The sequence below is a fragment of the Colias croceus genome, chromosome 18 (genome assembly GCF_905220415.1).
Source record: "Colias croceus chromosome 18, ilColCroc2.1".
NCBI classification, from domain to species: Eukaryota; Metazoa; Arthropoda; class Insecta; order Lepidoptera; family Pieridae; genus Colias; species Colias croceus.
The window spans coordinates 3,705,632-3,732,035 of NC_059554.1; the positions used below are offsets into that span (position 1 = coordinate 3,705,632).

Consider the following 26,404-nt stretch of genomic DNA (forward strand, 5'->3'; position numbering starts at 1 on the left):
GAGTAGTAAGTGTAAGTAAGTGAAGTCCCATGTCCCCTAGTGGGGTAAGGGGCAGATGCATTATACATCTGTTTCACTGATCGATTTTCTTTAAGGACAAGTAGGTGATCAGCCTTCTGTGTCCTGCCAGACCGAGACATTTTTTTTTTCTTCGTCTCCACCGGCAATCGAACCCAGGACCCCTCGGTTCTACGCTCACGCGTTAACCACTGCACCAAGGAGGCGGTCATTTTTTTTTTTTTTGACAATCAGACATGAGTAGTAACTGTACTAAATTCATTTCAATGTAATTATCTGTGGTAATTATATTCAAATGATGTAAAGACTAAAGTAGAAACTTAATTATTGCACCATCATTTAACATTGCCTGGCAGCCTGAGAATCAGTTTCTTAAACACCAAAATATTTTTTTAATCCATATATTTATCAGTACAGATATTATTTAACAACCTTTTCAGGGAACATTGGCATATCTTACAAACTAATATACACTAATTTATAATTAATAACTATTTGATAACATCACAATTCTTAAATAATTTACCACTAAAAGCAAAGTCTGTATAATATTAATATAATTATTAATTACACACACAGAAAATGTTCGTCCTTTAAAGAGAAAGATCACATAATGCTTGTTTTTAATCTATTAAACGAGGATTTAGTCAAGATATTTTTTTTCCAAAGCTTGTTGCTTGCACAGTTGCTTGTTCAATACAACATTGTTGTTATGTTGTCTTTCATCTCCGTCCTGTACGCGCTTAGTACGAAAAGTTGAAAATGTATTACAGAATTATAGAAAATATATAGCGCATAAGATTGAAAAAAAAAAATAACAATAAGAACACGAATGTTTAAATCGGTATACATATAATATAGTTGACACTTAATATACTATTTACAATGGATAAATAAAGATATAGAAATGAATTTTCAATTTAAATTAAAAATTCGAGGGACGAATAGATCCCATCGCATACTTAAATGAAGTCACGCAAATACCATTTCATTTTCTATAAGTAAGTAATACTATTACGGAAATATGACAACATGAAAAGACAACATACCTACCGTGTCCTCTTTACAAACACCATTAAACTTTCGAGAGCTAGATACAACAAGAGTATCAAAGTGAAAAAATACAACAAATCCTATCTACGAACTAGTTCAGTTAGAATCTGAGTCCATGTGATTCCTGTAATTCCTTCGCGCTTTTTTCACGCGCTGTCGAAATTTAAGTATCTGATATTCTGGATCGTCTGACACATCATCATTGGGAGGTTGGTTATTCCTAGTGCTGCTGCCTACAACGGTGCCCACACCACTATCTGGAGTACCGAGAGTGTGTGGAGCCGGCCACAGACTGCTCTCTGTACTGCAACTGCTCTCCAGCTCACTTTCATTCGTTTCGTTCATCAGTCGCGCAACCGTTCTATTGTAACCAACTTTGGGTGAGGAACATTCAGCGATGGACGTCGAGGCCCGTTCTGATGCATCTTTGGGTGTAGGCGACTCGCTGGAATCTGAACGTTGCAAACTATGTCGTCCATTTCTTCTGGACCGCCTTAAATTCATACGTAAACGATTTTCGTGTGGTTGAGGTAAGTGGGCGCTTTCCGAACTGGGCAGTTCTACCCGTAAAGAGTCACCTAAGGAGTCCCTTGATCCGTTTATCGGTGTAGGGACTATGCTTATTAAATTTGTAGGAATGTTTTGATTGTTATTTTGATTTCGAGGGGATATGGGTCGACTGCTTACTGATTGGTCGTCGTCGGAATCGACTTCGGCTATTCTAAAAAGCGCTGATGAACTTTGACCTCTATATCCTAAAATTAATAATCCGTTATTAGCATTTTGAAATTATAATGATGTATTTTTAATGTTTTAAACAAAATCCGGTGTTTACTTACCTGTACTTGTGCTGGGTAAAGCTAAATTTTCATCAAAATTTGAAATATTATTGTTGTCACTACTGTCCTGTGCAATTGTATTCCCTGGAATAAAATATACCCGATTAAATCTAGAGCACCTTTTTTTATTTGTTTTTAAGTGAAACATGTTTGCTCTTACCATTACTCCTTAAATTCATTGTTTTCCTAAAACTGCTAACTTTACTTTTCCGCTTTGAGGAGCGTGTGAGACTTAAACGACGTCGTAGAGGGCGTATTATCTGAAATATAGTCATAAATTAGTAAATATCCTCACAAAAATATAATTAACATACAAAGTTAAGAAAATAAGAGTATAGATATTTTTAAAGAATAAAATAATTCCATTAGAAAACGTATGGGTTTTTTATACCATATTAGCTGCTATAACTATAAAAAAGAACTACTACTAAGACTAGAAATTAAGTAAAAAAAATCCTTAAAAATAAAACTCGCTCTAACATACACAACAGCAGGAAACATGAACTGACTGTATCAATAGTGCGATAGTTGACTCTACACACACACCCACACACCAAAATTATTAATATAGCGATAATGCCGTCATTTGTACATACTTGTCTCTGTCTGTCTTTTTCTCTGTTTATATAAATCTTGTGTGTGTGCAATAAAGAATTATCTATCTATCTATCAAAATTAGAGGCAAATCAGAAGCGAGAAATGCGTTAAAGCACCAAAACACGCACTCACCCTGCCCGCAGACCGATAGATCGAATGCGTTGGCTCATCCGAGTCAGTCCGCTCGCTCGAGGGCGCGGATAGACGAGCCCGCGCGGGCGGAGCTGGCCCCGCTGGCGCCCCGCACCGCACCCCGCGCCGCACCCCGCGCGCGCGCCGCACCGCCCGCTTGCCCTTGCAACTAGCGCCCGATATACTCTTGCCGGTCTTGCTCATGCACGAGCGCGGCTGCTTGCTGCGCCTGCAGACAACGTGACGTGCTGATTACGTGAAATTAAACTGTATGGCATGGGGATAAGGTCCAGTTTTCATTGTACGGCTAATGTTATATATCGAAAAGTTGATGTATATAATATTAAATAATAAATAAAATAAAAAACACTTTATTGTACAATGCACAGATATAAAAATACAATTACATGCAAAATATTGTTTAATGTATGCTTGTCATTTCTTAAGTGTGTACAGTATTGTCTGAACACAGGTTAAAAATCAAAAAAACTTTTATAATAATATTTGTAAACGGAAAACAATAAAGTCGTAACTCTAATCCTTAATCAAAGAAAAAACAGCTTTTAATGTTAAAACTTAACAACAGCTTTTAGTGTCAAACTTATGTTGTTTTTTTTTTAAGTTTATGATATCAATTCTCTTCTTTTTCTTCGATAACAATTATTGTAAAAATAACTCAAAAATTTATAACGAGAAAAGGTATGTTCCCAACCTTAACAGCCAAGCGATGGCGGTGTAGTATAAAAACAGAATTAAATTTCAGACCAAACAAGTAACAGTAGAAAGGACATACTAAACAAACTGAATAGGTTGGAAATGTAAAGGAGAGGGGTAGACAACTGCATTACTACTACAATTGTATACCTTAGCGATCCTCTCTTCTGAGATCGTGAACTCTTTGGATATCGCGATGCGATCAATCGCGCCAGTCTATTTGGACATCGCTGACTCCTACTACCGTTTTGAGCAGCTGTAAAATTCAATAATATATTATCATGATAAGATTTCCCTAACCTTCTAAAGTAAAACTATTTTATTTAATATATTTCACGGGAAGCATGCATAGTTTGGGAGATAATTTTTTGTTTGCGTATTTACTATGCCAAAATTGTATGAATACACAGTGTACAAAACCTAAAAAGTGTAATTTATCATCTCAAATATATCATTTTTTAGTTCATTGGTATATGCTTTATGTATATACGCACCTCTCTTCGGCGGCAGAGGCAATAGATCCACCACAATGTGGTCAGTACTGGAATCAGAGTCATGAGCTTGTGGTGACCCAGAACTGGAGCCGTCCAACGAATCAGTTTCTTCTGCAAGACATTCCAGTTCACGCTGGACGAGCGAATCGAAGAACGCCATCATGCGAGGGTCTTCGCTGGTCGACTGTTGCGCGTAGTTGTGCGATATGTACTGCACGGGGAAAGAATTTTTTTTTTTTATAATGGGCGACCTTAACTGACGAATCACATTGGATACAGAAAGAATTGTGGACCTTTATCTTTCCTATTGTAATGTATTTTTTTAAAGACTACACAAAAACACGTTGTGTTGTCTGTTTTACCCAAATTTTTATTTTAAGAATGCCTATTTTATAATATTCGTCTCTAATCGTATTTCAAAATTTTAATTATTAACAAGTTCACGGAAAACAATGCGTAATTTGTCAACCTACCAAAATAATAAATAAAAAAATATCTTATACTAACCTGACCACTGTGATGAACGAGCGATACATAGTCTTCATGGCTGTATATTTCTCGCGGATTATCCGATCCCTGTGCCTCTTCAAGCAATGTTCCTTTCATTTTGGGATATTCAAGGGCAGACCATACCTATTATAAAATAATGTAAATTTAAAAACAGGTCATAGTCTTCTACTTGTAAATGATAAAAAAATACTAACCTTTATAATTTTCTCGACACCTGAAGATGCAATTAGGCAATAGTGGTTGTTGTAGCGCACCTGATTAACGATAGACCTGTGTCCATACAGTACGATGTGCGGTGGCTCTACCACTGAATCTGCAAAGTATTTATTTTATTAACTTAAATTTTTAGACCAATGCCTAAATATTTATCTAAATAATTATTATCAATAATGATTTTATTGATTAATTAGCCCTCTTGAAGTCGTCGTTATTAAAAAAATCTATCTACAATGTCTATAACATATAAACATTCACATGCCTTAAAATAAAAATTGTCAGTTGTAATACTCTGCCTTCGTGAGTATGAGGCAGAGTTTCCTAAAACGCATAATTATATAACGTTATTGCCATGTAATAAGGTGCATGAATGTTTTATTTTTTGACGACCTTTATTAAGCGAATGTGGTAAAGTTCTTAAGAGTAATAAAGAATAATAGCATAATTGGCTTACCAATTTCCCCACCCGTATCCGGAATCTTCCACATATACAAATTAAAGTCATCGGAGCCAGATAGTACAAACTGATCATCTTTGCCGGCAAAGCAGCAGCTCTTCATAGTGCACGAGTTATAATAATCTTGGTGATAGAACTCAGCCACTGGTTCTGGGGATTGTATGGCGTATAGAACTGGTGCCATACGTCGTCGTAACGCTAGTATGTGTGTACCGGCCTGGTTGAAACGGACACTCATGCTGTTCTGGCATGAGCCATTGTTGCCAACATATCGGAGTACTGGACTGTAAGATAAAAAAATGTTATTTATTCAGTTTTGTGTATAGTAATGAAATCACAATTTACTGTCTTAATAAACTATTAGAAAATTTACTACTATTGGACATAAATGAGCGCGCAACAAAAACTGCCTTTATTATAATTAACTTCTTAGTGAAGCAATAAAAAGACCTCAATATATAATTATTTCTTCTGTAACGATGGATTAGCTGTTTTTATCAGCTCATACCTCATTCCTTATAGGATGTTTATGTGCTGATGACAAGAGCTTATAAATTTTAATCTACTCCACACATCACCTAGAAGATACATCATCTATGAACAATTTGGCAAATGTGCATAGAGTGCAAAGCATTTCAGATAACCTTGGCAACCATCCAAGATTCCATCTTCAATAGATGGTTAGTAACCAGAAGTGTCGTGAGATAATATTATATTAAATCAATTTTAAAATAGTCCTTTCAATTGGTAACAATAGCAAACTCACTGTTTTGGCGATCGCAAATCCCATAAAGCAACACCGTCGCGTGCGTTAGCCGATACTAAGATCCCAACTTGTTGAGGATGGAACATTACTCCGTGGAAAGCTTTGCGACTTCGAGATATGACCAATGACTCTGAAAGAGATATTCTTAATTAATCAATACCTTATACTAGATTTAAGCAACCGTAAATTGTAACCTGTTGAAGAAAAATAGGATAGATAGTAAATCTAATGAATCAACTCATAACATGCACTTCACATAAATTTTGGAAATATAATTCTCTGCATAATACATACCTGCGATAAAGTCTAACGAAAAAGAATGCTTTAAGTTGCAAGATATTTCGACAATTTGCAATTGCGCGAGTTAGTTTTAAACTCAAACATTCAAACACGTTAAGACATTTTGATTTAACGTCTTAAGGCCATCAAGCTTATATTAGCTTTAAACATATAACTTACCATGCACAGACTGTCGGGTATCAAATAGCAACAAGCGTCCATCATTTCCTGCTGTGGAAATCACTCTCTCATTAAATGGGTCTATGCTAAGACTGCACACTGCTCTGTGATGCTTCAACTCTTCCATGGGGCATTTACATTCCAAATCGTGTACAATCACCTGAAATAAAAATTGAAATGATATATATTGAGAGAATAGCATTTAGAAGCTCCAGTAATTCTTTCTAGTAGTAGAATTCATTTTAGTACTATATTCAGTTCGGAAAACTTAAATCTGGTTCATAAAAACATGCAGTTTAATTCATACAAAAGAATTACTTACTACATCATCATTTCCCCCCGAATATATTTTTTGATTATCAGATGTGATGCCAAGGCAGAATATATTAGACTGGTGAACTGCTTTCATTGCCTCTGGTTTTCCATAGTCAAGTATTGCCTGTCCGAATTGCCAAAGCATCACTCGCCTGTCATCTCCACCTAATTTTTTTCAAATTCAAAATTACTCTGGGCAGCATACGGGTAATTCACTGTTTTTTTCTTACAAAACAATGTTAATTTTTAGAGAGGATATAAAACTCCTTTTCTATAAGTAGAATGTTTTGTTTATTAAATGCACTTATGGTAAAGAATGAATTTACTAGTTATTTTGTAAAAAATGCACCTATTAATTGAAAGTTACGTGAAAGGAAGATAACATTGTACCTATATAATAGAAAAAATTTTACTGAACATAATAATTAATCATAGTCTTTGCCATCTAAAAACTTATTCTTTAATTATTCAATTTCACAGCTATATTCTTATTTGAATCTAAGTTTAATTTCTAACTAGCTGCTCCGCGCGGTTTCACCCCCGTGGCTCCACCCCTGTTGGTCGTAGCGTAATGATATATAGCCTATAACCTTCCTTGATAAATGGGCTATCTAACACTGAATTTTTCAAATCGGACCAATAGTTCCCGAGACTAGCGCGTTCAAACAAACAAACTCTTCAGCTTTATAATATTAGTATAGATTGAGCGAGAATTGAATCGATTATTAAATGAGCATTTTGAATTTATGTATCATAATATACTTTATTGATTTTGTAAGATTTATAAACATTAAAATCACTTATTGCTGTACGAGATATAATTAATGTATTTATAATTCAAATTAATATACGAATGAATTAAACGATATCGGAATTAATATTAAATAACAAAGGATAAACGATCTGTTCTTAATAAAAACAAATATTTACTACATTGTGAATATTTACTGTTCAATTTAAATACATTTTATTGATTTAGTTCTTATTATAACAGCCTTAATAATAAGAATATACACCAGTTAAGTTTAACTTATTCACCTTTGTATATATTTTTAATACATATAAATAAACATTAATTTTTACCTGAAACTAACAACTCGCCATTGCTGGAAAATTCAATCGCATTAACACATCCAAAATGGCACACAAGATCTCGACGATAGAGGTTTTTCGCAGCGATTAGCCTTTTGTTAAACAGTTGAGACTTAAGATCAGGTAATAGACCATATTCTCTCTTTGCAATATAAGGTAATGGACTCGCAATATTCGCCATGTTTAGACCGAAACCACCATTTTCCTGAGGACATAGATCTATAGAACGCGACATTATTTCCAAAATCCAATTGCCATCCCCTTTGACAATCAGCTGTATTTTATTTTTAAAAACATACAACGTTTCAGTATACGTATAGAATGTTTTCCAGGATGAAATGTTATTTATTTAAATTAGAAATAGAAATAGAAAGCGTTTTATTAAAAGTTTAAATTAGAATATAAAGTTATACCTTAGAGTTATAATATCTTATTTATACCGTTTAATTAATTGCAATGGGAGTAACCAAAATAACTGATAATTTTATCGATGTTAATTTTTTATTCCGAAATTGTTTATCAGCATACAATGTAATCTGAAGAACGAATTTAACGTATAAGGCTCTACTATAGTATTTAATTAAGTTTCATCTGCCCATTTTAACTAAACATCAAGCATGTAACAGCAATGCTCAAGTTTTAGGCCGGCCATATATCAGTTTTCTTGATTCGGAAACCGTATCATGAAAAATTCCGTACGACACGTCATGATTTTTTTTCCGTTCGGAATACCGAGATTAGTCTTGGAGTAGCATATTACTTGCTCTGTGGCCCACAGAGCAAGTAAAAATGCGATTGCAAGGAGGAAATCGTCGTTGAAATTCATGCTTCTTCCAAACGTGTGCACTCCACTGTAGCTACTCCCACAGTCTGTGGGAGTAGCTACAGTGGAGTGCACACGTTTGGAAGAAGCATGAATTTCAACGACGATTGTGGGAGTAGCTACAGTGGAGTGCACACGTTTGGAAGAAGCATGAATTTCAACGACGATTTCCTCCTTGCAATCGCATTTTTACTTTCTCAGAAAAAGAAAAAGCGTCGTCGTTACTGAGTACATCCACTAAACAAATTCCTGACAAATTTGTTGCCAGGCAAGATCTTTCATATCCCTGCTATGATAATCCCACAGGCATGAGAACCCTTCTACACTAAGAGCGTTTTCACATTGTCCGGTCCGATATCGGATATCGGAAGCCGATAGCCGATATCCGATATCGGACACAATTTGCCCTTTCACATTATCCGATAATATCGTCCCGATATCATGAGTGTTGCCAGAAACTGGAAAAGTAGATATATGGAGAATTAAAAAAAAACAGTGGATGCATTTATGTTACAAAAAATAAACTTTATTTTAAATAAAATAAATAGTAATAAATAAACTATGTTTTTCAAACCGGTTTAATCTGCTGACTGCGGAGTTTGGATTTGTACCCTCTGCAGAGTCAGAATCTAGTTTCAATCACACAATATTCAATTTCATTGTGAGGCTTGTTTTTTTTTTATATGTGTGTGGTCGTAGTGAATTTTAGAACTTTTTTATATTAAATCATGTACGACTGTTATGTTCATAAACAAATAAAATAAAATAAAATTCAACTCAGTATTAAAGCGACGAAACTGGCAAATATAAATTCAAATTACATTTACAAATGTAGGTGCTGTTATTACAATTTTATAGTGCTAATAATAATATATATATTATACCTATAAATAATAGGTAGAATGTACATCATTCTACCTATTATCTGGGTGTGCAAATATTAAACGAAATAAATTAAACTAAACTAATTCTTCGTTGTCACAGATTCCGCAATGTAATAAATTCTTGAATGTCATAAAATTGTTTCTCCATTAACTATTTCGTCAGTTTCTTCTAAAATATGTCATACTATTTTTGTTGATATAATGTACATGTTGGAAAGTGCAGTATATTTTGATACCTCGTTAACATAATATGCAAATTTACTTTTCCTTTCTTAAAATATTCTGGAGTATTTAACAAATATTATAACTACCACTTTCTTTCCAAGCTAGTACCTATTTGAAAAATCAGTAGATCACCCGAAAAATCATAAGGTCTAGCAACACTGGTCATCATGGCAAACTATAATAAAAAAAAATATTTGTTGTATTTATTATATTTGAGACGTAAAAAAAGATATAGATATTTTTGTTTACTTCAGTTCAGCAAATTGCCGTATATTATAGGACGGTATTAAAATAGCTCCCGTAAAAATAGTATTTTTAATGCCTTTAAATACTTAAATGAATGTTTTCTTAATAAAAAGGTTTAAAGTAAATGAAAGGATTTTTTTTTTACATTTAGCGCCTAGAAATGACTGAAAATACACAAACTAGTGCTTTTTTTGCTGTTGGTATACTACCTTTTCGAAAATTGAGTTGGTAACACTGAACATTATCGTCCGATAGTTCACGGGAATATCGGTGTTGGCTCCGATATCCGATATCGGACCGGACAATGTGAAAGACAGGTACTTATATCATACATTTTACTTAGCCTCCGATATCGGATATCGGCTATCGGCGCCCGATATCCGATATCGGACCGGACAATGTGAAAACGCTCTAATGATTAAATGTTCAATATCACTCATCGTCAATAATCGTATTCGTGGGTGCCCCAGCAATGACTACGATACGCGTCCGCTCAGCTCGATCGCGCTGCTGACTGAGTGTTTCGTTCGGAATTTTCGAATGTGTGTGGCGGGCCATACAAAATGTATGTAGGCTTTGCATCTGTTTAGTTTTTTTCCGTCAGGAATTCGGGATGCATGGGTGATGGGCTTGCATTCGGAAAGAACGGACGGAGAAAAAACCGTACGGAAAGTTATCGAATGTGTGTGACTTAGATTATGGATTGGTCTCCGCGCGCGCGCTACGACTAGATACCGCTCCACCTAAAAACAATAGCTCCGTGAGTGCGGCAACTCAGTTCTGTAGTGTGTGTAAGGCGATTTGTAAGGACGCTAGTGTGTGTGAAGAATTGTACTGCCAGCTACATAAATTTTACCCCATAAATGGGAAATGGGCTATCTTGGAAAGAAGTTTGAAAAATATTTTTATTTCATTTTGGCCTTGCCGGGAATCGAACCCATGAACATGTGACTCAAATCCACTTGCGATGCCACTATACTATCACAAAGGTTTTTTAAAAGTAAAAAAGCGGTAATAAAAAAAATAACATATATATGAGTCAGTTAAACAAGGTTAAACAGAAATAAATTATTGTTATTATCATTTTTTTTATAATATACGTTAGTAATAGTATTGAAAAAAAAAACATTATGAATAAAATAAGTTCAAATTCAAAGTGTGTTTTTGGGATATGCAGTACGGCAACACTAAATGGCGTCGTATTTTCGTAAACAAAATTTTCAAAGCACAGGTGAAATATTGAATAATACGATTATTCCTGATGGTACGTAATCCCAGTGTCTTTCTTATTATTTGTTGTATTTTTTTAAACAGTTTTATGGCACAAACAGGCATTTTACTTCAGGTTTTGTCCAAAATCTTTAGAAACTATCGGTACGCCCTCTCCACACAATGCTTGTGACACGACTGGCTCGGGTACGCCGATTTCGGCGTACTTTTAGTTGCCGCATTTTTCGAGTACGCCGGCGGTATCTAGTCGTAGCGCGCGCGGAGACCAATCCTTAATCTAAGGTGTGTGACATACTTTTGTATGAATTTACTGCGTTCGGAGGCCCCGGATTCGGAAACCGGATCAGGAAATCGTATCAGGAAAACTGATGTATGTGGCCGGCCTTATTCATTTTGTGTTCATTCGTTCCGTTTTATGTAGGTACCAAGTAGGTACGTATGCATTTCAATTTCGGGCTTGTCAAATTGACATTTGTCAATTTAATCCTGACAAATGTCAATTCCACGTGCCAGTTTATCTTTCGATATTTGTGTGGCTATTGAATGAAGGAATGAAGCTATTTCGAGTCAAAACTAACCCACGAATTTGCTAATTTATAGAAGAATTATTATACTCGAAAAGTAAAAACCCTAAGGAAGGTATTAGTTATGGTAGTGGCTGAAAGCATGTCAAAATCGAAAGTTAATATATCAGGTAGGAAATCACAACTGTATTCATTATATTTAATTTATTTATCGAGTTTTTTAAAAACTATGTTTATGTTGTGAAATTCTTGCAGTGGACACGGATTCTTCCAGTGGTGGGGAAGCGACAGACTCGGAATATGAAGCCGAATTATCGGATACAAAGGATGAAAGTGGAGATGACGAAGAAACTACCAATGAAGCCGTTTTAATTAAAAATGAAGGTTGGGCAGATTCTCTTGCTAAAATTCTAGGCTCAAATAAACCGAAGAACAAAAAGACACTAGTTTTATCGAGAGCCAAGAAGCATTCAGAAATTATTAAAAAAGTAAAGGAGGAAAAACCATCATTTGAAGTTGTTGGAGAAAAGCCAGAGGATATTAAAACTGAACTTAAAGAAGAAAAAGTGACCAGTGAGGAACCTGTAGCTAAGAAAAGGGTATTATATTTTGGATATTCTTTTAAAAAGTTTTAAGTTTGTAAAAAGCATCTCTTTTCTGTAATTATGTATTTATTTTTATTACAGAAACATGACAAATCATCAGTAAGAATCAAACCAAATATATTAGAAAAAGATAGAGAAAGATTATTAACAAAAATTGCTACCAAAGGTGTTGTGCAATTATTCAATGCTGTTAGGAATCAACAAAAATCTTTTGAAAAAGAACTGAACAATGATGTAACAGAGACCAAAAAGGAAAAGATACTAAAGAAATTCGACAAGAGGACTTTCTTAGATACACTTATGGGTCAGACAAAATCTGTTATTGTAGATGAAAATACAAAAACATTCAAAGATGAAGTTAAAGCTGAGGACACACCAAAATGGAATGCATTAAGGTAAGTTTGTTGTTATTGGAATTGGAATATTATAAACATTTACAATAGCATTTAGTTAATTTAGTTCTTCATTCCAAGTGGAAAAAAAAAACTAAACTTATTGAAATACACTGTTTTCAGTATGGAGACATGTTAGTTTTTCACGATCATTTTATTCCCTTATTATTTTTAATTTATTAATTTGTGTTTCATATTTTATACCTTAAAATAACATCAATTTATTTTTCTAGGGACGATTTTATGATGGGAGCAAAAATGAAAGATTGGGACAAAGAATCGGTGGATGAATAAAAAAATTATAATTAATGAAATGTTTTTATTATTTATTTCATACCATAATACTAATATATTAATTTTTTTATTGAAAGACATGGAACCAGTCCCTGTTAGTTGTTAGTATAATTTGATTTAATATATTTTCATATATATATAGATATAATACACCATTTGTTTCTTCATAATTACACTTATTATTTGTCTATAACAAACTATAACATTAACATGTCATTTATTTTATGAACATTTTATAAGCTTCATTTCCAACAGGTTGGGTAATCTGTTTGGGTAGTGTAGAATATATTTTCACAGGTAAATTCCAGACCATTGTCTCTATTGGCACATTTAATGGTGCATTCCAATCTTTGTCATCTGGAGAAGGCAGCAACTTTTCATGGGTTGTTACAAACTCAAAGTGCAATCGCCAACTTAAAGATACTGGAATTAAAGTAAAATGATATATTTAAGTCTATTTACATTATTTTTTAGGAAAGAAAATAGTGATAATTCCCTAGTAAGTACAGGTTTTAATTGTGCATCTAGAAATATGCCAAGAAGTATGAAGATGTTATTTTATGTTAATATTTGCAACTGCTTTATGTAAATTAATCCACTGTGGTAAATTTTTATTGTTCTGTATTTTAATGGGCTACAAAAGAGCTCTTAAAAAAGTCTAGTGGAACAAACAATAAATAAATAGGCTTTTATTAAGTCAGCATGCTCCATCCTAGACCTCTCTTGACGCTTTCCATCAGGCAAAGCGATGGTCAAACGCCTGCCTAATCCCGAATAAAAAAAAAATGTTAAGAGTTTGAGTTCAATCAAGTATGAATAGTTTACCTTCTTCAGTGTCAAAAGCTGGTGTGATATGTAGAGGAATAGGCAGAATTAGTTGTGAATGAGTGAGACCCAATGTGACCTCATGATATCTCGCTACAGTCATTGATCTGCTACTTGTATCCTTGGTGGTATTATTTGTGGGCGTTCTCTTTTTCATAACTTCTTCAGGTTGTAATGATACTGATACCTGTGAAAAAAAAAGTTTGTGAATTTGAACATCTACTTTTGAGTGTAACTATAATAGAAAATATTATTATAATATGTCACTTTGAAACTACATATATATATATATACCAAGTGTGCAGTGTGAATAGTGCATTTAGAATTTCTTTGCACTTGTTTTCTTCTTCTTTAGATAGTGGTATTTTATATCTATATATTAGTTATAATTTGAAATTTTAATTTCCTCCTTTAATTCATATTCCCGTCAATTTTCATAATAAAATAAGATTTAATTACAAACCTGCATACATGTAACAGATCCTACTGAAAAATCAAATGTTCCAACAATATCTTCACCCAGTTTGTAAGCAGACTTGAATAAACAAAATCTCCCTATTTTACCTCTTGTGTTGGTTATCATGTATGAATTGGGGCTTCTCCTTGCTGTAAGATTCTGTAAATAAAGCCAAAATATTATAATATGATAATAATTTTACTACTGATAATTTAGTGGCAGAGTTTTAATGTTGCGAATATTGCTTTTATGCTTATTAATTATTTATAGAAATTATAAAATAAAATTAAAAACATTTTTTTCAACTTCAACAACTTTTTCAAAGAAAAACATACCTGCAGAACTTGCAAAGCCATGGTCAAAGGGGTCTCTACTTTCCTTTCCTCAGAAAATGGATTAGTGGGTTGTAATTCATCTGTTGTTTCATTGCCACAGAGTGCAGCTAAATCCTGCATATTCATTATTGGACTAATTGGCAACACTCTGAATGGTATTCTTGCCATCCTTATGTGTGAACCAACCTTCTGTGTAGCAATGGTAACTTTATATGAATACTTCACTAAATTCCCTCTGTATGATGGTGGTGCTTCTATTGGTAAAGATTCTCTATACCAAACTAAGTAATTAGAAATAAAAATTACTGATTAGTTTTTAAATTATAACATACAGAATATGAACTTTTAAAAAGGTACATACATGTTTTGGTCTCTCCCAATGGTATTGTTAAGTCACAAAACAGAATTTTTGGCTTGGTGTGAAATACAACATCTCCTATATCACATGATGTCACTTCTAATGCTGTAGTTTTTTCAACAGATTGTGTTTTTTCGTTTGTATTTTTGGATGTTGAGAAAAAGCAGTGTATTTGTGCAGATGCCCATGCTAAGTTCTCTAAAATATCGCTGTAACGTAATAATATTAGTAATATTAATGTTAATACATCATTGTTTACATGTATAATGTCTAAATACATTTTTTTCACCTATGGCTCTGTGAATCACGATGTTCAGGTTGGGTTTCGTGGGAAAACGTAATACAACACTCAAGAGCTTCACCAGCTAGGTATACTGTTCCTGTAGTAAGTCTCGCTGCTAATTCTATCATGATGATATAAAAAATAAACTACAAATTACATGTAGACAAGATATTTATGAATAAGTTTTTAAGTTTCGTATCCTGTGTAAAACGTATGTTTTTTAAGTAAACATTACAAAAATGACCTAAAACATGTCTTTATATTAATATTGATCATTTAATTGTAAAACTTATTCCAGAACTTATGATATCTAATAGTTATCACTTATTCCACACTTATTCAAAAATATTTTGATGAATTTATTCGAAATGTCAAAATCAAACCATAAACATAAACCATGTCAAAAAGATGATGTGTAGACAGTAGATGTCAGTAATGTCAGACTGCACAGACCACAGCTGAGGACCCCAGAGTGTAGGTGCCGGCTCAGTACATTTTTTAATGCAACGAATGGTTGCAAAATGGGTGGAAACAATACATCTGTAAAAATCCATTCTATGTAACATAAACACATAAATCTTCTTTTTACAAAAAAGAAAACTCAAATACTTGGACAATTTTTTCATCTATACTAATATTATAAAGAGGAAAGGTTTGTAATTATGTATGTATGTATGTGTTTTCACCTGTGGTTTTCACGCAAAAACTACTGGACCGATTTCAAAAATTCTTTCACCATTATAAGAGCGTTTTCACATTGTCCGGTCCGATATCGGATATCGGGCGCCGATAGCCGATATCCGATATCGGAGGTAAGTAAAATGTATGATTTAGGTACCTGTCTTTCACATTGTCCGGTCCGATATCGGATATCGGAGCCAACACCGATATTCCCGTGAACTATCGGACGATAATGTTCAGTGTTACCAACTCAATTTTCGAAAAGGTAGTATACCAACAGCAAAAAAAGCACTAGTTTGTGTATTTTCAGTCATTTCTAGGCGCTAAATGTAAAAAAAAAATCCTTTCATTTACTTTAAACCTTTTTATTAAGAAAACATTCATTTAAGTATTTAAAGGCATTAAAAATACTATTTTTACGGGAGCTATTTTAATACCGTCCTATAATATACGGCAATTTGCTGAACTGAAGTAAACAAAAATATCTATATCTTTTTTTACGTCTCAAATATAATAAATACAACAAATATTTTTTTTTATTATAGTTTGCCATGATGACCAGTGTTGCTAGACCTTATGATTTTTCGGGTGATCTACTGATTTTTCAAATAGGTACTAGCTTGGAAAGAAAGTGGTAGTTATAATATTTGTTAAATACTCCAGAATATTTTAAGAAAGGAAAAGTAAATTTGCATATTATGTTAACGAGGTATCAAAATATACTGCACTTTCCAACATGTACATTATATCAACAAAAATAGTATGACATATTTTAGAAGAAACTGACGAAATAGTTAATGGAGAAACAATTTTATGACATTCAAGAATTTATTACATTGCGGAATCTGTGACAACGAAGAATTAGTTTAGTTTAATTTATTTCGTTTAATATTTGCACACCCAGATAATAGGTAGAATGATGTACATTCTACCTATTATTTATAGGTATAATATATATATTATTATTAGCAATGTAAAATTGTAATAACAGCACCTACATTTGTAAATGTAATTTGAATTTATATTTGCCAGTTTCGTCGCTTTAATACTGAGTTGAATTTTATTTTATTTTGTTTATGAACATATAGGTAAACCAGAATCTGATGGCAATTAGGGAAATCAAAATTTTGAGTGTGCAACCCTGGGGAAAATGGACTGAACGATCTTGATACTGCTTATTTTTTATTTTGTCCTCAATATCATTAGTCACATTACATAAGTGGACAATACTGTACTTATTTATTTATTCATACTTTATTGTTCTTACAATTTACAAATTGAGACTTAAACTAGGATACATTGTAACAAACGGCGGCCTTATCGCTAAATAGCGATTTCTTCCAGACAACCGGTTGTACTTAATAATGAGATATCCACGTAATATTTTAAAGGTACATACTTACATGTATAATATACAATTATACATATTACTTTTATACAGGTAATACATATTATTATTTACACATACCTATATTTGTATATTCATTACCAGTATGCCATGTGAAAATATCGATATAATGTTAATGTAGATCATAACTGCTTATAATTTTTTATAAAATAAAATAAAACTATGTTTATTTTCGTAAGTATTAACTTATACACACATTATAAAATTGACTTGGACAGCTTGGATTTGACGAATAGCCGTATTGGAAACTCCTTTAATAAGTTTTCATAAAATTATATTCTAATCAACAAACAATATTATAGTTACCTAAATATTATAATCTTTTTTAATTTAAAGTATCAAAACGGGTAAGTCCAATTTACCAATAAAATCTTCAAAATTGAAAATTGTGATGTGTTTGACCCTTCTTCATCGAATGTTTTTTTATACACATTATAAACAACACCTCTTGCTTGTGATCGCAGCGGCTTTTTCGACATTTTCGAAGAATTTTTAGGCAAAATCCTAAAAATTATTCATCAACTGCAAAAAAGACAAATAATTTGACAACCATTTTGATAGTTGTCAAATAAGTTGCCACATGAAAATCTTATATTTCTTAAATATAAATATGCCATCAGATTCTGGTAGACCTATAACAGTCGTACATGATTTAATATAAAAAAGTTCTAAAATTCACTACGACCACACAACATGTTCTATTATTAAAAAAAGAAAAACAGCATATAAAAAAAACAAGCCTCACAATGAAATTGAATATTGAAACTAGATTCTGACTCTGCAGAGGGTACAAATCCAAACTCCGCAGTCAGCAGATTAAACCGGTTTGAAAAACATAGTTTATTTATTACTATTTATTTTATTTAAAATAAAGTTTATTTTTTGTAACATAAATGCATCCACTGTTTTTTTTAATTCTCCATATATCTACTTTTCCAGTTTCTGGCAACACTCATGATATCTGGACGATATTATCGGATAATGTGAAAGGGCAAATTGTGTCCGATATCGGATATCGGCTATCGGCTTCCGATATCCGATATCGGACCGGACAATGTGAAAACGCTCTAAAGCTGCATCTTCACTGAGCAACATAGGCTATATTGCATTTTCAAAAAAAATAGAGATCCTTATCAAAAATGCAATAATGTAACCCAAGGTGTAAAAAATTCCTTAATAAAAATTCTGTCATCGCATGCGCTGTGGAATCTATTCAGTAGATATTCCTTAAAGTACGAGGATAGTCCTTATTGTGGTCCTTATGAAAAAAAATGTTGTGTGGTTTTATGAAACCACGGTAAAAGTGAAACTTTTTAAAGTGAAACTTTTATTACATCGTCTCAAACTTTTTGGTCTGTGTAGCGCATGTCGCGTGTATCGCGGCTGCCGAGTAGGTATACCTACTCGGCACGCGACATGCGCTACACAAAGCAGTGTTCGGAACCGTTCGAACAGTTTCACTTTTACCGTGGTTTCATAAAACCACACAACATTTTTTTTTCAGACTATAGACAATATTTAATTAAAAATTATCGTATTTGTACGATAATTATCGTACGTATCGTGCGTCACGCGACATGCAAGTACTACAGTACTACCAATACTACACTCTACAGTAGTAACTAATACCTAATCTGTGCGCTACACAGACCAAAAAGTTTGAAAGAAAGAAGAGAAAGAAGAAAGAAAGAAGAAAGAAAGACTTTCTTTCTTCTTTCTTTCTTTCTTTCTAAAAAGTTTGAGACGATGTAATAAAAGTTTCACCACAGTTTCACTTTAAAAAACGTAAACATAATTAGAGGTACCACGGGCGAAGCCGGGGCGGACCGCCAGTATGTTGTAAAATACTGTATTAGCCAGAATTAATATATTATTTATAAGAACTACCTCAATTAATGGGCAAGTAAATACACCAAGAAATACACACATCAATAAAGTCTAGGGATATTTTGCATCAATCAAATATCTAAAAATCTATGAACAATTTTGTGTTATTGTAAATTGAAGAACTGTAGCTCATTTTATGGTCTTTCATAAAAAATAAAAACATTTCATATGTTTTGTTTATTTTGATTAAAAATATAAGTAAATTTTTCTCACCAAGGTGGAATCTTGGATGGGATATGTATTTCTTGAAAACCTTAAATTTTTACTATATAAAATAGAATTTTTTTTTCAATAATCTAATTATAAACAAGTGATAACTGCGTTAAAAACAACCGACTTCAAACTTGCACTTGCAAAATTTACAAATACCTACAGACAAAAATGCTTATAAAATAAAAACTACCAATTCGACACTATCCCGCATCGAACAAAAAAAGAATCACGTAAATCGGTTCAGAAACCTCGGAGTAATCGGTGTACATACATAAAAAAAAAATATATATACCGGCCGAATTGATAACCTCCTCCTTTTTTTTGAAGTCGGTTAATAATCAGAGCTATCAGCATTTACATTAATTTACCAACAGTATCGGTTCTTCTTACTTTAAATTGAATACCAATGTCAAAATACCAATGTCAGGTCACTCACTGCCACATTGCCTACTTCTTCTTAGGAATAAGCTTCTTATTATTTTTCTTTTATTTGTTTTTCCTTTGTAAATCAATTTTTGTAATCACTTTATGATTCTGACAATAAATGTGTTTATTATTATGTTTCTCTTCTCCATAATACTCGGGTACCACCAGAAGGACGGTACCCGGATCTTTGGAAGGCTTACGTGGGGACACGGATCCAACACGCAGAGGCCCTTTCGAGACTTTTAATGTGTTGTGGGACACCAGCCGCAGCCTGCCCATGACTGCACTATAGAAATACAGCCCTAGGCAGTCCGCGGCCGATGTAGGACTATTGCAGGGTATGGAAATTTAATAATTGGGCTATGTATTGGGATGCTAAATGGACTGGTACTGGGGACTATGGGAAACTATGGCACCTGCCTTTCTACTAAAAGAAAGTAAAAATATGTTGGCAGGTGGTGACTCGCCCTCTCACTGTATGGGCCCCCGAAATAAGTCGCTGCAATAGTGCGACAAGGGGGCAACATATTGTGAGCAGCTAAGGGTTGAGAGGCGTCCTTGGACTTTAAACTACGATCACGCGCTCCCTGAGGGTCCAGCATCACGTGCCCACTCGCCACTTACACTTCGCATCCACCCTTCGAGCTAAAAGCTCTCGCGACTCCACTCTGGCCGGCCGGTTAAGGCAAGCCAGAGGTGGGGGTCCTGTCCTCGTCAGGCTTCACTCCGACCGGCCGGTGAAGGCAAGCCGGAGATGAAGACAGGGGCCTCCCCCGGGAGCACTCGGTTCCCGCGGGGTCGCTACTCCCCGACACCCCGCCACAAGGTGTCCTGCGGGTTGACTGATTGCACGGGTGGAATATCTACTGTCACGTAGACAATAGATATTCCAACCGTGGGCGATGGGGTCGTCACATCCCTACGCCCTTATTATTATTATTATTAAAATGCGGTATGAGGTAAGATCGTGGTCTCGAAGAGAGGCCGTTCCCTGTCGCGTCGTGCCGTATGCGTAATTGCGTACCTAGGGATTTCGAAGATAAGCCAAAATAAACAAAGGCGTTTTTTAAGCTATTTAAATACTTCTGTGATTCATGGGAAGAAAGATTAAGAGATTTGTAAAAATAGTCCAAGCATTTTTCCTTACCTACCTATCCTACATATTTATCCTATCCTTTACCTATTTTACGTCCCAAAAACCTTGTAACTAAAATGAAAAAAAGAGTTACGGTGCTACCATAATAAAAATAAAAATAATTTTATTTTATTCTGGCAACAAATATTCGTAACGAAATTCTTGAATTTGAAATCTGAAATTATTGTCGAACTTCGGAGATTGGATATTTATATTGTCAAATGAATTATTAAGAATAAATAAAAGCAATGTTGATATCAGATGGAATTAATCATGGAAAGCTGCAGTCAATAATTGTTGGAGAATTGAAGAAAGCTGGATTAAAACACCGTCTAAAGAAGATTATCCTAAAAAATGTCAAAGTTAGTGGGCGGTTTTTTGTGACAAGTTTATATTTTGTTTGAAGTTATTACTATTTGTATTGTGGTTTCAGGATCATAAAACTGTATTTGGAGCACCATTGATGAAGGTGCCATCATGTAGTGTTATTTGTTGTGGGAGTACTCTCAGTATTCCAATTGTTGTGAGTGAAATGTCTTCTGTGCTGCGGGCTAATGCTCATGTTGAAGGTTTGTTTCGTAAAGCCGGCTCTCAAACACGTCAAAAAGATATAAAGGTAAGTTCACAGACGAAAAGTCCTTTATTTGTACTAAATATTGTTTTATTTACGAAGATATTTTACTATTTTCAGCGCCTCCTCGATGCGGGAGGTTGCGTGTCTGAGGGCCACCATCCTATTGATGTAGCAAGTGTATTGAAGCTGTATTTGCGTTGTTTACCTGAACCTCTCATAAGTGCTGAAGTACAAGACTTGTTATTAAGATGTAGAGTTACAGCTGGAGGTGATGGATTGAAGTCAATTTTACACACATTATTGTTGTTGCCAGTGCTGCATGTGCACTTGTTGCATTATATAATGGAGGTAATAATTCTAATATGTATAAACACTAAATAATTACCCAAAATGGGGGAAGTTTGTGTTGTGCACTATTTTGGTATACTCTATAAATATTTATTCTATATAAATGAACATTAAAAATTATTTAAATTTAATCAGAATGATTTACCACTTATCTACAGTTGCTCAGATTCATTGCGTCAAGGCACAAAGATAACCTAATGGATTCCTCAAACCTGGCGATAGTATTAGCCCCCAGTATCATGCCTCTTCCTGCTGCCGCCACTGCACAGAGACTTGAACACCATGTGGCCCTTGTTAAGGTTTGTGTGTATATTTATTACTTTTTTGTTGTAGTTTACAAGTAAACTATTTTAGTGTTGTACACTATGCCAAAGGTATGCAACCGAAGTTTCTTGGCTGATTGTGTTCCGACATATTCTTCTAAAATGTGTTTAGACAATCAAATAATAATAAAAAATATTATTTATGTAATTGTTATATCTTCCTGGATAACATTTATGATTAAATAAGATTGAATAAAGAAAAGGAGTAGGTATATTTTGTACATTTCCTTTTAGATCTTTATTGAAAACTCACAACACATTGGACTCCTCACTGAAGATCTAATGACACAACTGGATGATGACACAGATGTACACCAATCAAGAAGAAAGAAAAGAAGAAGTGGTTCACTCAATCGTGAGTATATGATTTTTATTAGTCAGAATTTTATTTCTATTTTTTCATGTTTGCATTAAGAAAATTGAGATTATTAAGTAAGAACAGGATATACAATAGTTATGTATTACATATGTATAAGTTTCCGCTCTTACACCGAAACTTTTATTACAACTAATTAGTGATGTTTATAATTTTATTATTTCAGGCATGTTAAGTGGTCTACGTAAAATGGTATCTGGTAACGTGAATACACCAGCTACGGTACGTGAGTACGACAAGACTCACGACAAAACTCCGGTTCTTAGTAAATCTGCTGCTAAACGAAAATTTGATACAGCCGAGGGACTTTCTGTAAAAACAAAGTAAGTTAACAATATTTATACAAATGGTTTGATATTATTTGTTGAAAAATAATCATTGAAATCGTCTTGCTTGTTGGATAGATGTTTTAAAAGTTAATTTTCTTTCTAGGAAAGAAATAAAATCAGGCCTTCCCCAAAAAGAGTTATCATTTACTCCAATGAAAATGTAAGTATTAGAAGTATAGTTCTTCTATAAATTCTACTAATATTATAAATGCGAAAGTTTTTATTTTTGTTTGTTTGTTATTCCTTCACGCATAAACTGAAATTTGGCCTTTCATGAAATTTGGTACACATACAGGGTAATTGGGATTAACACATAGGATAGTTTTTATCCCGAAAATCGCTGGGGAACGGGTATTATGCAGGTTTTCCTTTGACTACGCGGGCGTTTTTAATAAAATCTTAAAAGCGAATGTTTGTTTATTTCAAAATTTTATTTTCAGGGGTGTAACAGAACGAAAACGACTTCGACTGAGTATGATAGATGTAAGAAGTACACCAAACAGGAACTCTGATTTCGAGTCACATAAAAATTCCGAAACTAGTCTAAGCAGTGAAGACATATTAACATCTTCAGAGCATTTGTTCAGTGCCCATGATACAATAGATCTTTCGTCAGAAAAACAATCCGATAAAGATTACGTACGAATATCAAAACAGGAGTATGAGGAAATAAAGAGCAGAGTATCAGCCATAGAGAACAGACTTTCGAGAGAATTCACAGACGTTATACCTAGAGTACAACCATTGCAACAAGTTCAAAATAAGTACGAACAAACTTTAGAGGAAGTGGCAATGTTAAATTGTCCAGGGTCTGAACATTTAGCTCGACGCTTAAGTAAAGAACTGAAAATCAGGCCTAAAGAAGAAGCGAAAATTATTCGTTCGCCCAGCGCTAGAAAAATTGGTTCGATAAGACGTCGATCTAAAGAGAACTTAACGAAAATAGTTCGCCACAAATCATGGAATGCATCAACGCATCAAGCTAGTCAAATTATGGATAGATTTTATCCATACATTGGAGTATCACGTAGGGAACGAACAAGTACTGCAAAACCAAATAATATGAATAATGATCAGTCGAGTGAATGGGATGGTTCTTTATCTGAAAACTCTATCCATAATGCATCAGATTCAAGTCAAAAATATCATATGCGTAAAAGAATAAGCTTAGCGCCCGATTATGGTTCAGAAAGAATAACAACAAAAACTAGATGTATGTTACCACGAAGATCTTTAAATGTCACCGTTAACAATAGTTCTGATAGCTCCGTAAATAATACATTAAGTTCCTGCGAGAAACCAAAAAATCCTAGACAGAATCAATTAAATAAAGCATTTAAAGAAAGTCCAGTACCTTCACAGCATAAATGGAGAAGCGCTGCAGCATTCTTTATGGATAAAACTGGAGAACTCGATAGTAACAGCCATTCTGGGAGGCCCTCTGTTAATAAATTACGGAAACAAAACGCAGGCGCAGTTTTAGCAAAAGCAAAACTTTTCGAAACAAGTTCCGATAAGTCTTCGGAGAAAAGTGAAAAAATGCAAAATCAAGCTTTCGCTCGAAAACCGAGAGCTCAATATCAAGTTAAAAATCAGAAAAATGTACATTCAGTGGCGCCAACAAAATCAGAGAGCCTCGATAACCTGGATTCTCGAATGGTGTTTCACAATAGTAAGAATAAAGAGACAGTAACTAATCTGCATCAAAGGCCATACAATACCTATAACCCCAAAGAAGTATTAATTTCAAGATCAAACAGGAAAACGACGCCGCCAATCAAAAGGGTAGTGTCGCCACAATCTAATGGTATTAAAACACCAAATTTACCAGCCTTAAAAAAGCCCTTGTGCAATCCACGCAGTCTTCGAACACCTTCTACCTATAGCGAAATGAAAAAATATAATACACCAATAAAGGCTGTTCACACATCCCCAAAAAGACGATCTCCTAGACAGAAACTTCATAGACCAGTTAATCAGAATTTATAATATCTATTTTAAGTTTCTGTATTTAACAAATAATGCATTCAAATTACGATGTAATAGAAATTTATTAATCACTTGTATATAAGGCTAATTATTATTATTAAAACTGAAAACATACTTTGACTTTTTATTTATATTGCACCTTCCGGTATCGCTTTTCTACAAAAGCTGGTCGATAGTCGGGCAAAAGCCTAAGACTAATCTATATCATCTATATCTTACCCAATTTCTATATACGTACAATAGAAATGAGATAAGGTTGATTTTCTTGCACGAAAGAAAAATAAACGTCTGTCGGCTGTCCATTCATCTTTTGAAAACTTTCGAGGATAAGCAGATTGTAGCTGAACTAGCTCGAAAAAAATAAACCCAAATCGTTCAGTTTTATGTAATCTATATCTGATTGAAATATAACAAAAGGCTTTATTTACATCAAACATTAATCAGCATTTACAATTTCCTTTTTAATTAAAGTAAGTAGGTAGGTATATAAAATTTCATTTGGTATGTGTTTGGTAGGTATTGATTTTAGGTATTATTTTATCACTTCTGTTTTTATCGTCGGCAGAGTAAAAATCGATATTTGAGTACAAGGGTCTTTTTGATGCTTGTGAAACATTGATGTAGGTGGATGTAATACATAAGATAGCGCTCTTTTTCATTTCAATATTGTCAAACTTTAATTAGATTCCTAGTAATATAGAAGCTGGTGCCCGAGACTAGTTCGCGTTTATTCGCTTGTACACTGTACAGGCAATCTTTTCCGAACGTGATGTTATCGCAGTCTTCTGTCTCCTACTAATATTAAAAATGCGAAAGTTTGTGAAAATGGATGGATGGATGTTACGTTAGTGACGCTACTTGCGGGGAAACGCGCATTATCCATCGTAGCGCGAATTCACCGGTCGAATAGTTGTCTTTTGGCATCAGTTTTCTAGTTTCAATATTTAATTAGATATGTAAAGCTATTATGTTGGCCAGATAGCTATAGAATGTAATAAGTAGAATATAAATCAGTTCATTAGTACCAGAGATCGACGTGTAGACTTTAATCTATACCAAATACCAATTATAAAATTGGAGTGTTTGTTTTTATTATTGAAATAACAAATTGTTACTAAATGCATATGGATGATGCACTTCAAATATAGGTACTAAAATAGCAATTTTTACAAATTTTGTCTGTCTCTTTGTTCCGGCTAATCTCAGGAACGGCTAGACCGATTTTGACTAAACTTTCACTGATAGATAGCTGTTGTTATGAGGAGTAACTTAGGCTATTTATACCAATATTCCCACAGGAAGATTAGGATTAGAAGGAAAAGCTTATTCCCGGGCGCGGGTGAAACCGCGGGGCGCCGCTAATATATCTATATTCTATACTAATATTATAAAGCTGAAAAATTTGTTTGTTTGAACGCGCTAATCTCAGGAACTACTAGTCCTATTTCTTTCTCCTAAAAATTATTTCGGTATTAGATAGCCCATTCATCAAGGAAAGATAGAGGCTATAAATATATCATTACCTACGTTAAGACCAACAGGAGTGGAGCAATGCGGGTAAAACCTCGGGGT

At 33.9% G+C, this 26,404-nt stretch overlaps 4 protein-coding genes across 4 annotated transcripts; 2 read left to right on the plus strand and 2 right to left on the minus strand.

Annotated features, from left to right (window-relative positions):
- Positions 1-403: 403 nt before the first annotated feature.
- Positions 404-7,950, minus strand: LOC123699583 (DDB1- and CUL4-associated factor 5). The gene is made up of 13 exons (XM_045646567.1): positions 7,654-7,950; positions 6,578-6,735; positions 6,256-6,415; positions 5,797-5,926; positions 5,028-5,314; positions 4,552-4,670; positions 4,355-4,480; positions 3,848-4,058; positions 3,504-3,609; positions 2,640-2,868; positions 2,071-2,170; positions 1,911-1,994; positions 404-1,826 (listed from the first exon to the last, which is right to left on the minus strand). Exons 1-13 carry the CDS (start codon positions 7,895-7,897, stop codon positions 1,168-1,170), a joined length of 2,613 nt encoding a protein of 870 aa, XP_045502523.1. The 5' UTR covers positions 7,898-7,950; the 3' UTR covers positions 404-1,167.
- Positions 7,951-11,570: 3,620 nt separating this feature from the next.
- On the plus strand, positions 11,571-12,905 carry LOC123699608 (RRP15-like protein). The gene is made up of 4 exons (XM_045646605.1): positions 11,571-11,764; positions 11,850-12,193; positions 12,281-12,594; positions 12,825-12,905. The coding sequence occupies exons 1-4, from the start codon at positions 11,719-11,721 to the stop codon at positions 12,883-12,885; spliced, it is 765 nt and encodes a 254-aa protein (XP_045502561.1). The 5' UTR covers positions 11,571-11,718; the 3' UTR covers positions 12,886-12,905.
- On the minus strand, positions 12,896-15,516 carry LOC123699601 (RAB6A-GEF complex partner protein 2). Its single transcript, XM_045646591.1, has 6 exons — positions 15,150-15,516; positions 14,864-15,069; positions 14,503-14,783; positions 14,174-14,326; positions 13,711-13,897; positions 12,896-13,308 (listed from the first exon to the last, which is right to left on the minus strand). The coding sequence occupies exons 1-6, from the start codon at positions 15,269-15,271 to the stop codon at positions 13,103-13,105; spliced, it is 1,155 nt and encodes a 384-aa protein (XP_045502547.1). The 5' UTR covers positions 15,272-15,516; the 3' UTR covers positions 12,896-13,102.
- A 5,537-nt stretch (positions 15,517-21,053) lies between these two features.
- Positions 21,054-24,946, plus strand: LOC123699584 (rho GTPase-activating protein 11A-like). Its single transcript, XM_045646568.1, has 8 exons — positions 21,054-21,255; positions 21,327-21,509; positions 21,585-21,815; positions 21,974-22,114; positions 22,373-22,493; positions 22,681-22,837; positions 22,947-23,003; positions 23,284-24,946. Exons 1-8 carry the CDS (start codon positions 21,142-21,144, stop codon positions 24,830-24,832), a joined length of 2,553 nt encoding a protein of 850 aa, XP_045502524.1. The 5' UTR covers positions 21,054-21,141; the 3' UTR covers positions 24,833-24,946.
- The last annotated feature ends 1,458 nt before the right edge of the window (positions 24,947-26,404 follow it).

Bases quoted from the DNA above. Each gene is read 5' to 3' on its own strand.
- LOC123699584 (XM_045646568.1), top strand. From the start codon at position 21,142: ATGTTGATATCAGATGGAATTAATCATGGAAAGCTGCAGTCAATAATT. The intron at 22,838-22,946 runs GTAAGTTAACAA...TTTTCTTTCTAG, and splicing joins GGACTTTCTGTAAAAACAAA to GAAAGAAATAAAATCAGGCC. The intron at 23,004-23,283 runs GTAAGTATTAGA...TTTTATTTTCAG, and splicing joins TCATTTACTCCAATGAAAAT to GGGTGTAACAGAACGAAAAC.
- LOC123699583 (XM_045646567.1), bottom strand. From the start codon at position 7,897: ATGTCGCGTTCTATAGATCTATGTCCTCAGGAAAATGGTGGTTTCGGT. The intron at 6,736-7,653 runs GTAAAAATTAAT...GAAAAAAATTAG, and splicing joins TGGCGAGTTGTTAGTTTCAG to GTGGAGATGACAGGCGAGTG. The intron at 5,927-6,255 runs GTAAGTTATATG...TATCTCTTTCAG, and splicing joins TACCCGACAGTCTGTGCATG to AGTCATTGGTCATATCTCGA.
- LOC123699608 (XM_045646605.1), top strand. From the start codon at position 11,719: ATGGTAGTGGCTGAAAGCATGTCAAAATCGAAAGTTAATATATCAG. The intron at 12,194-12,280 runs GTATTATATTTT...TTTTTATTACAG, and splicing joins AACCTGTAGCTAAGAAAAGG to AAACATGACAAATCATCAGT. The intron at 12,595-12,824 runs GTAAGTTTGTTG...TTATTTTTCTAG, and splicing joins CCAAAATGGAATGCATTAAG to GGACGATTTTATGATGGGAG.
- LOC123699601 (XM_045646591.1), bottom strand. From the start codon at position 15,271: ATGATAGAATTAGCAGCGAGACTTACTACAGGAACAGTATACCTAGCT. The intron at 14,784-14,863 runs GTATGTACCTTT...CTAATTACTTAG, and splicing joins ATTGGGAGAGACCAAAACAT to TTTGGTATAGAGAATCTTTA. The intron at 13,309-13,710 runs GTAAACTATTCA...CTTTAATTCCAG, and splicing joins AGCTTTTGACACTGAAGAAG to TATCTTTAAGTTGGCGATTG.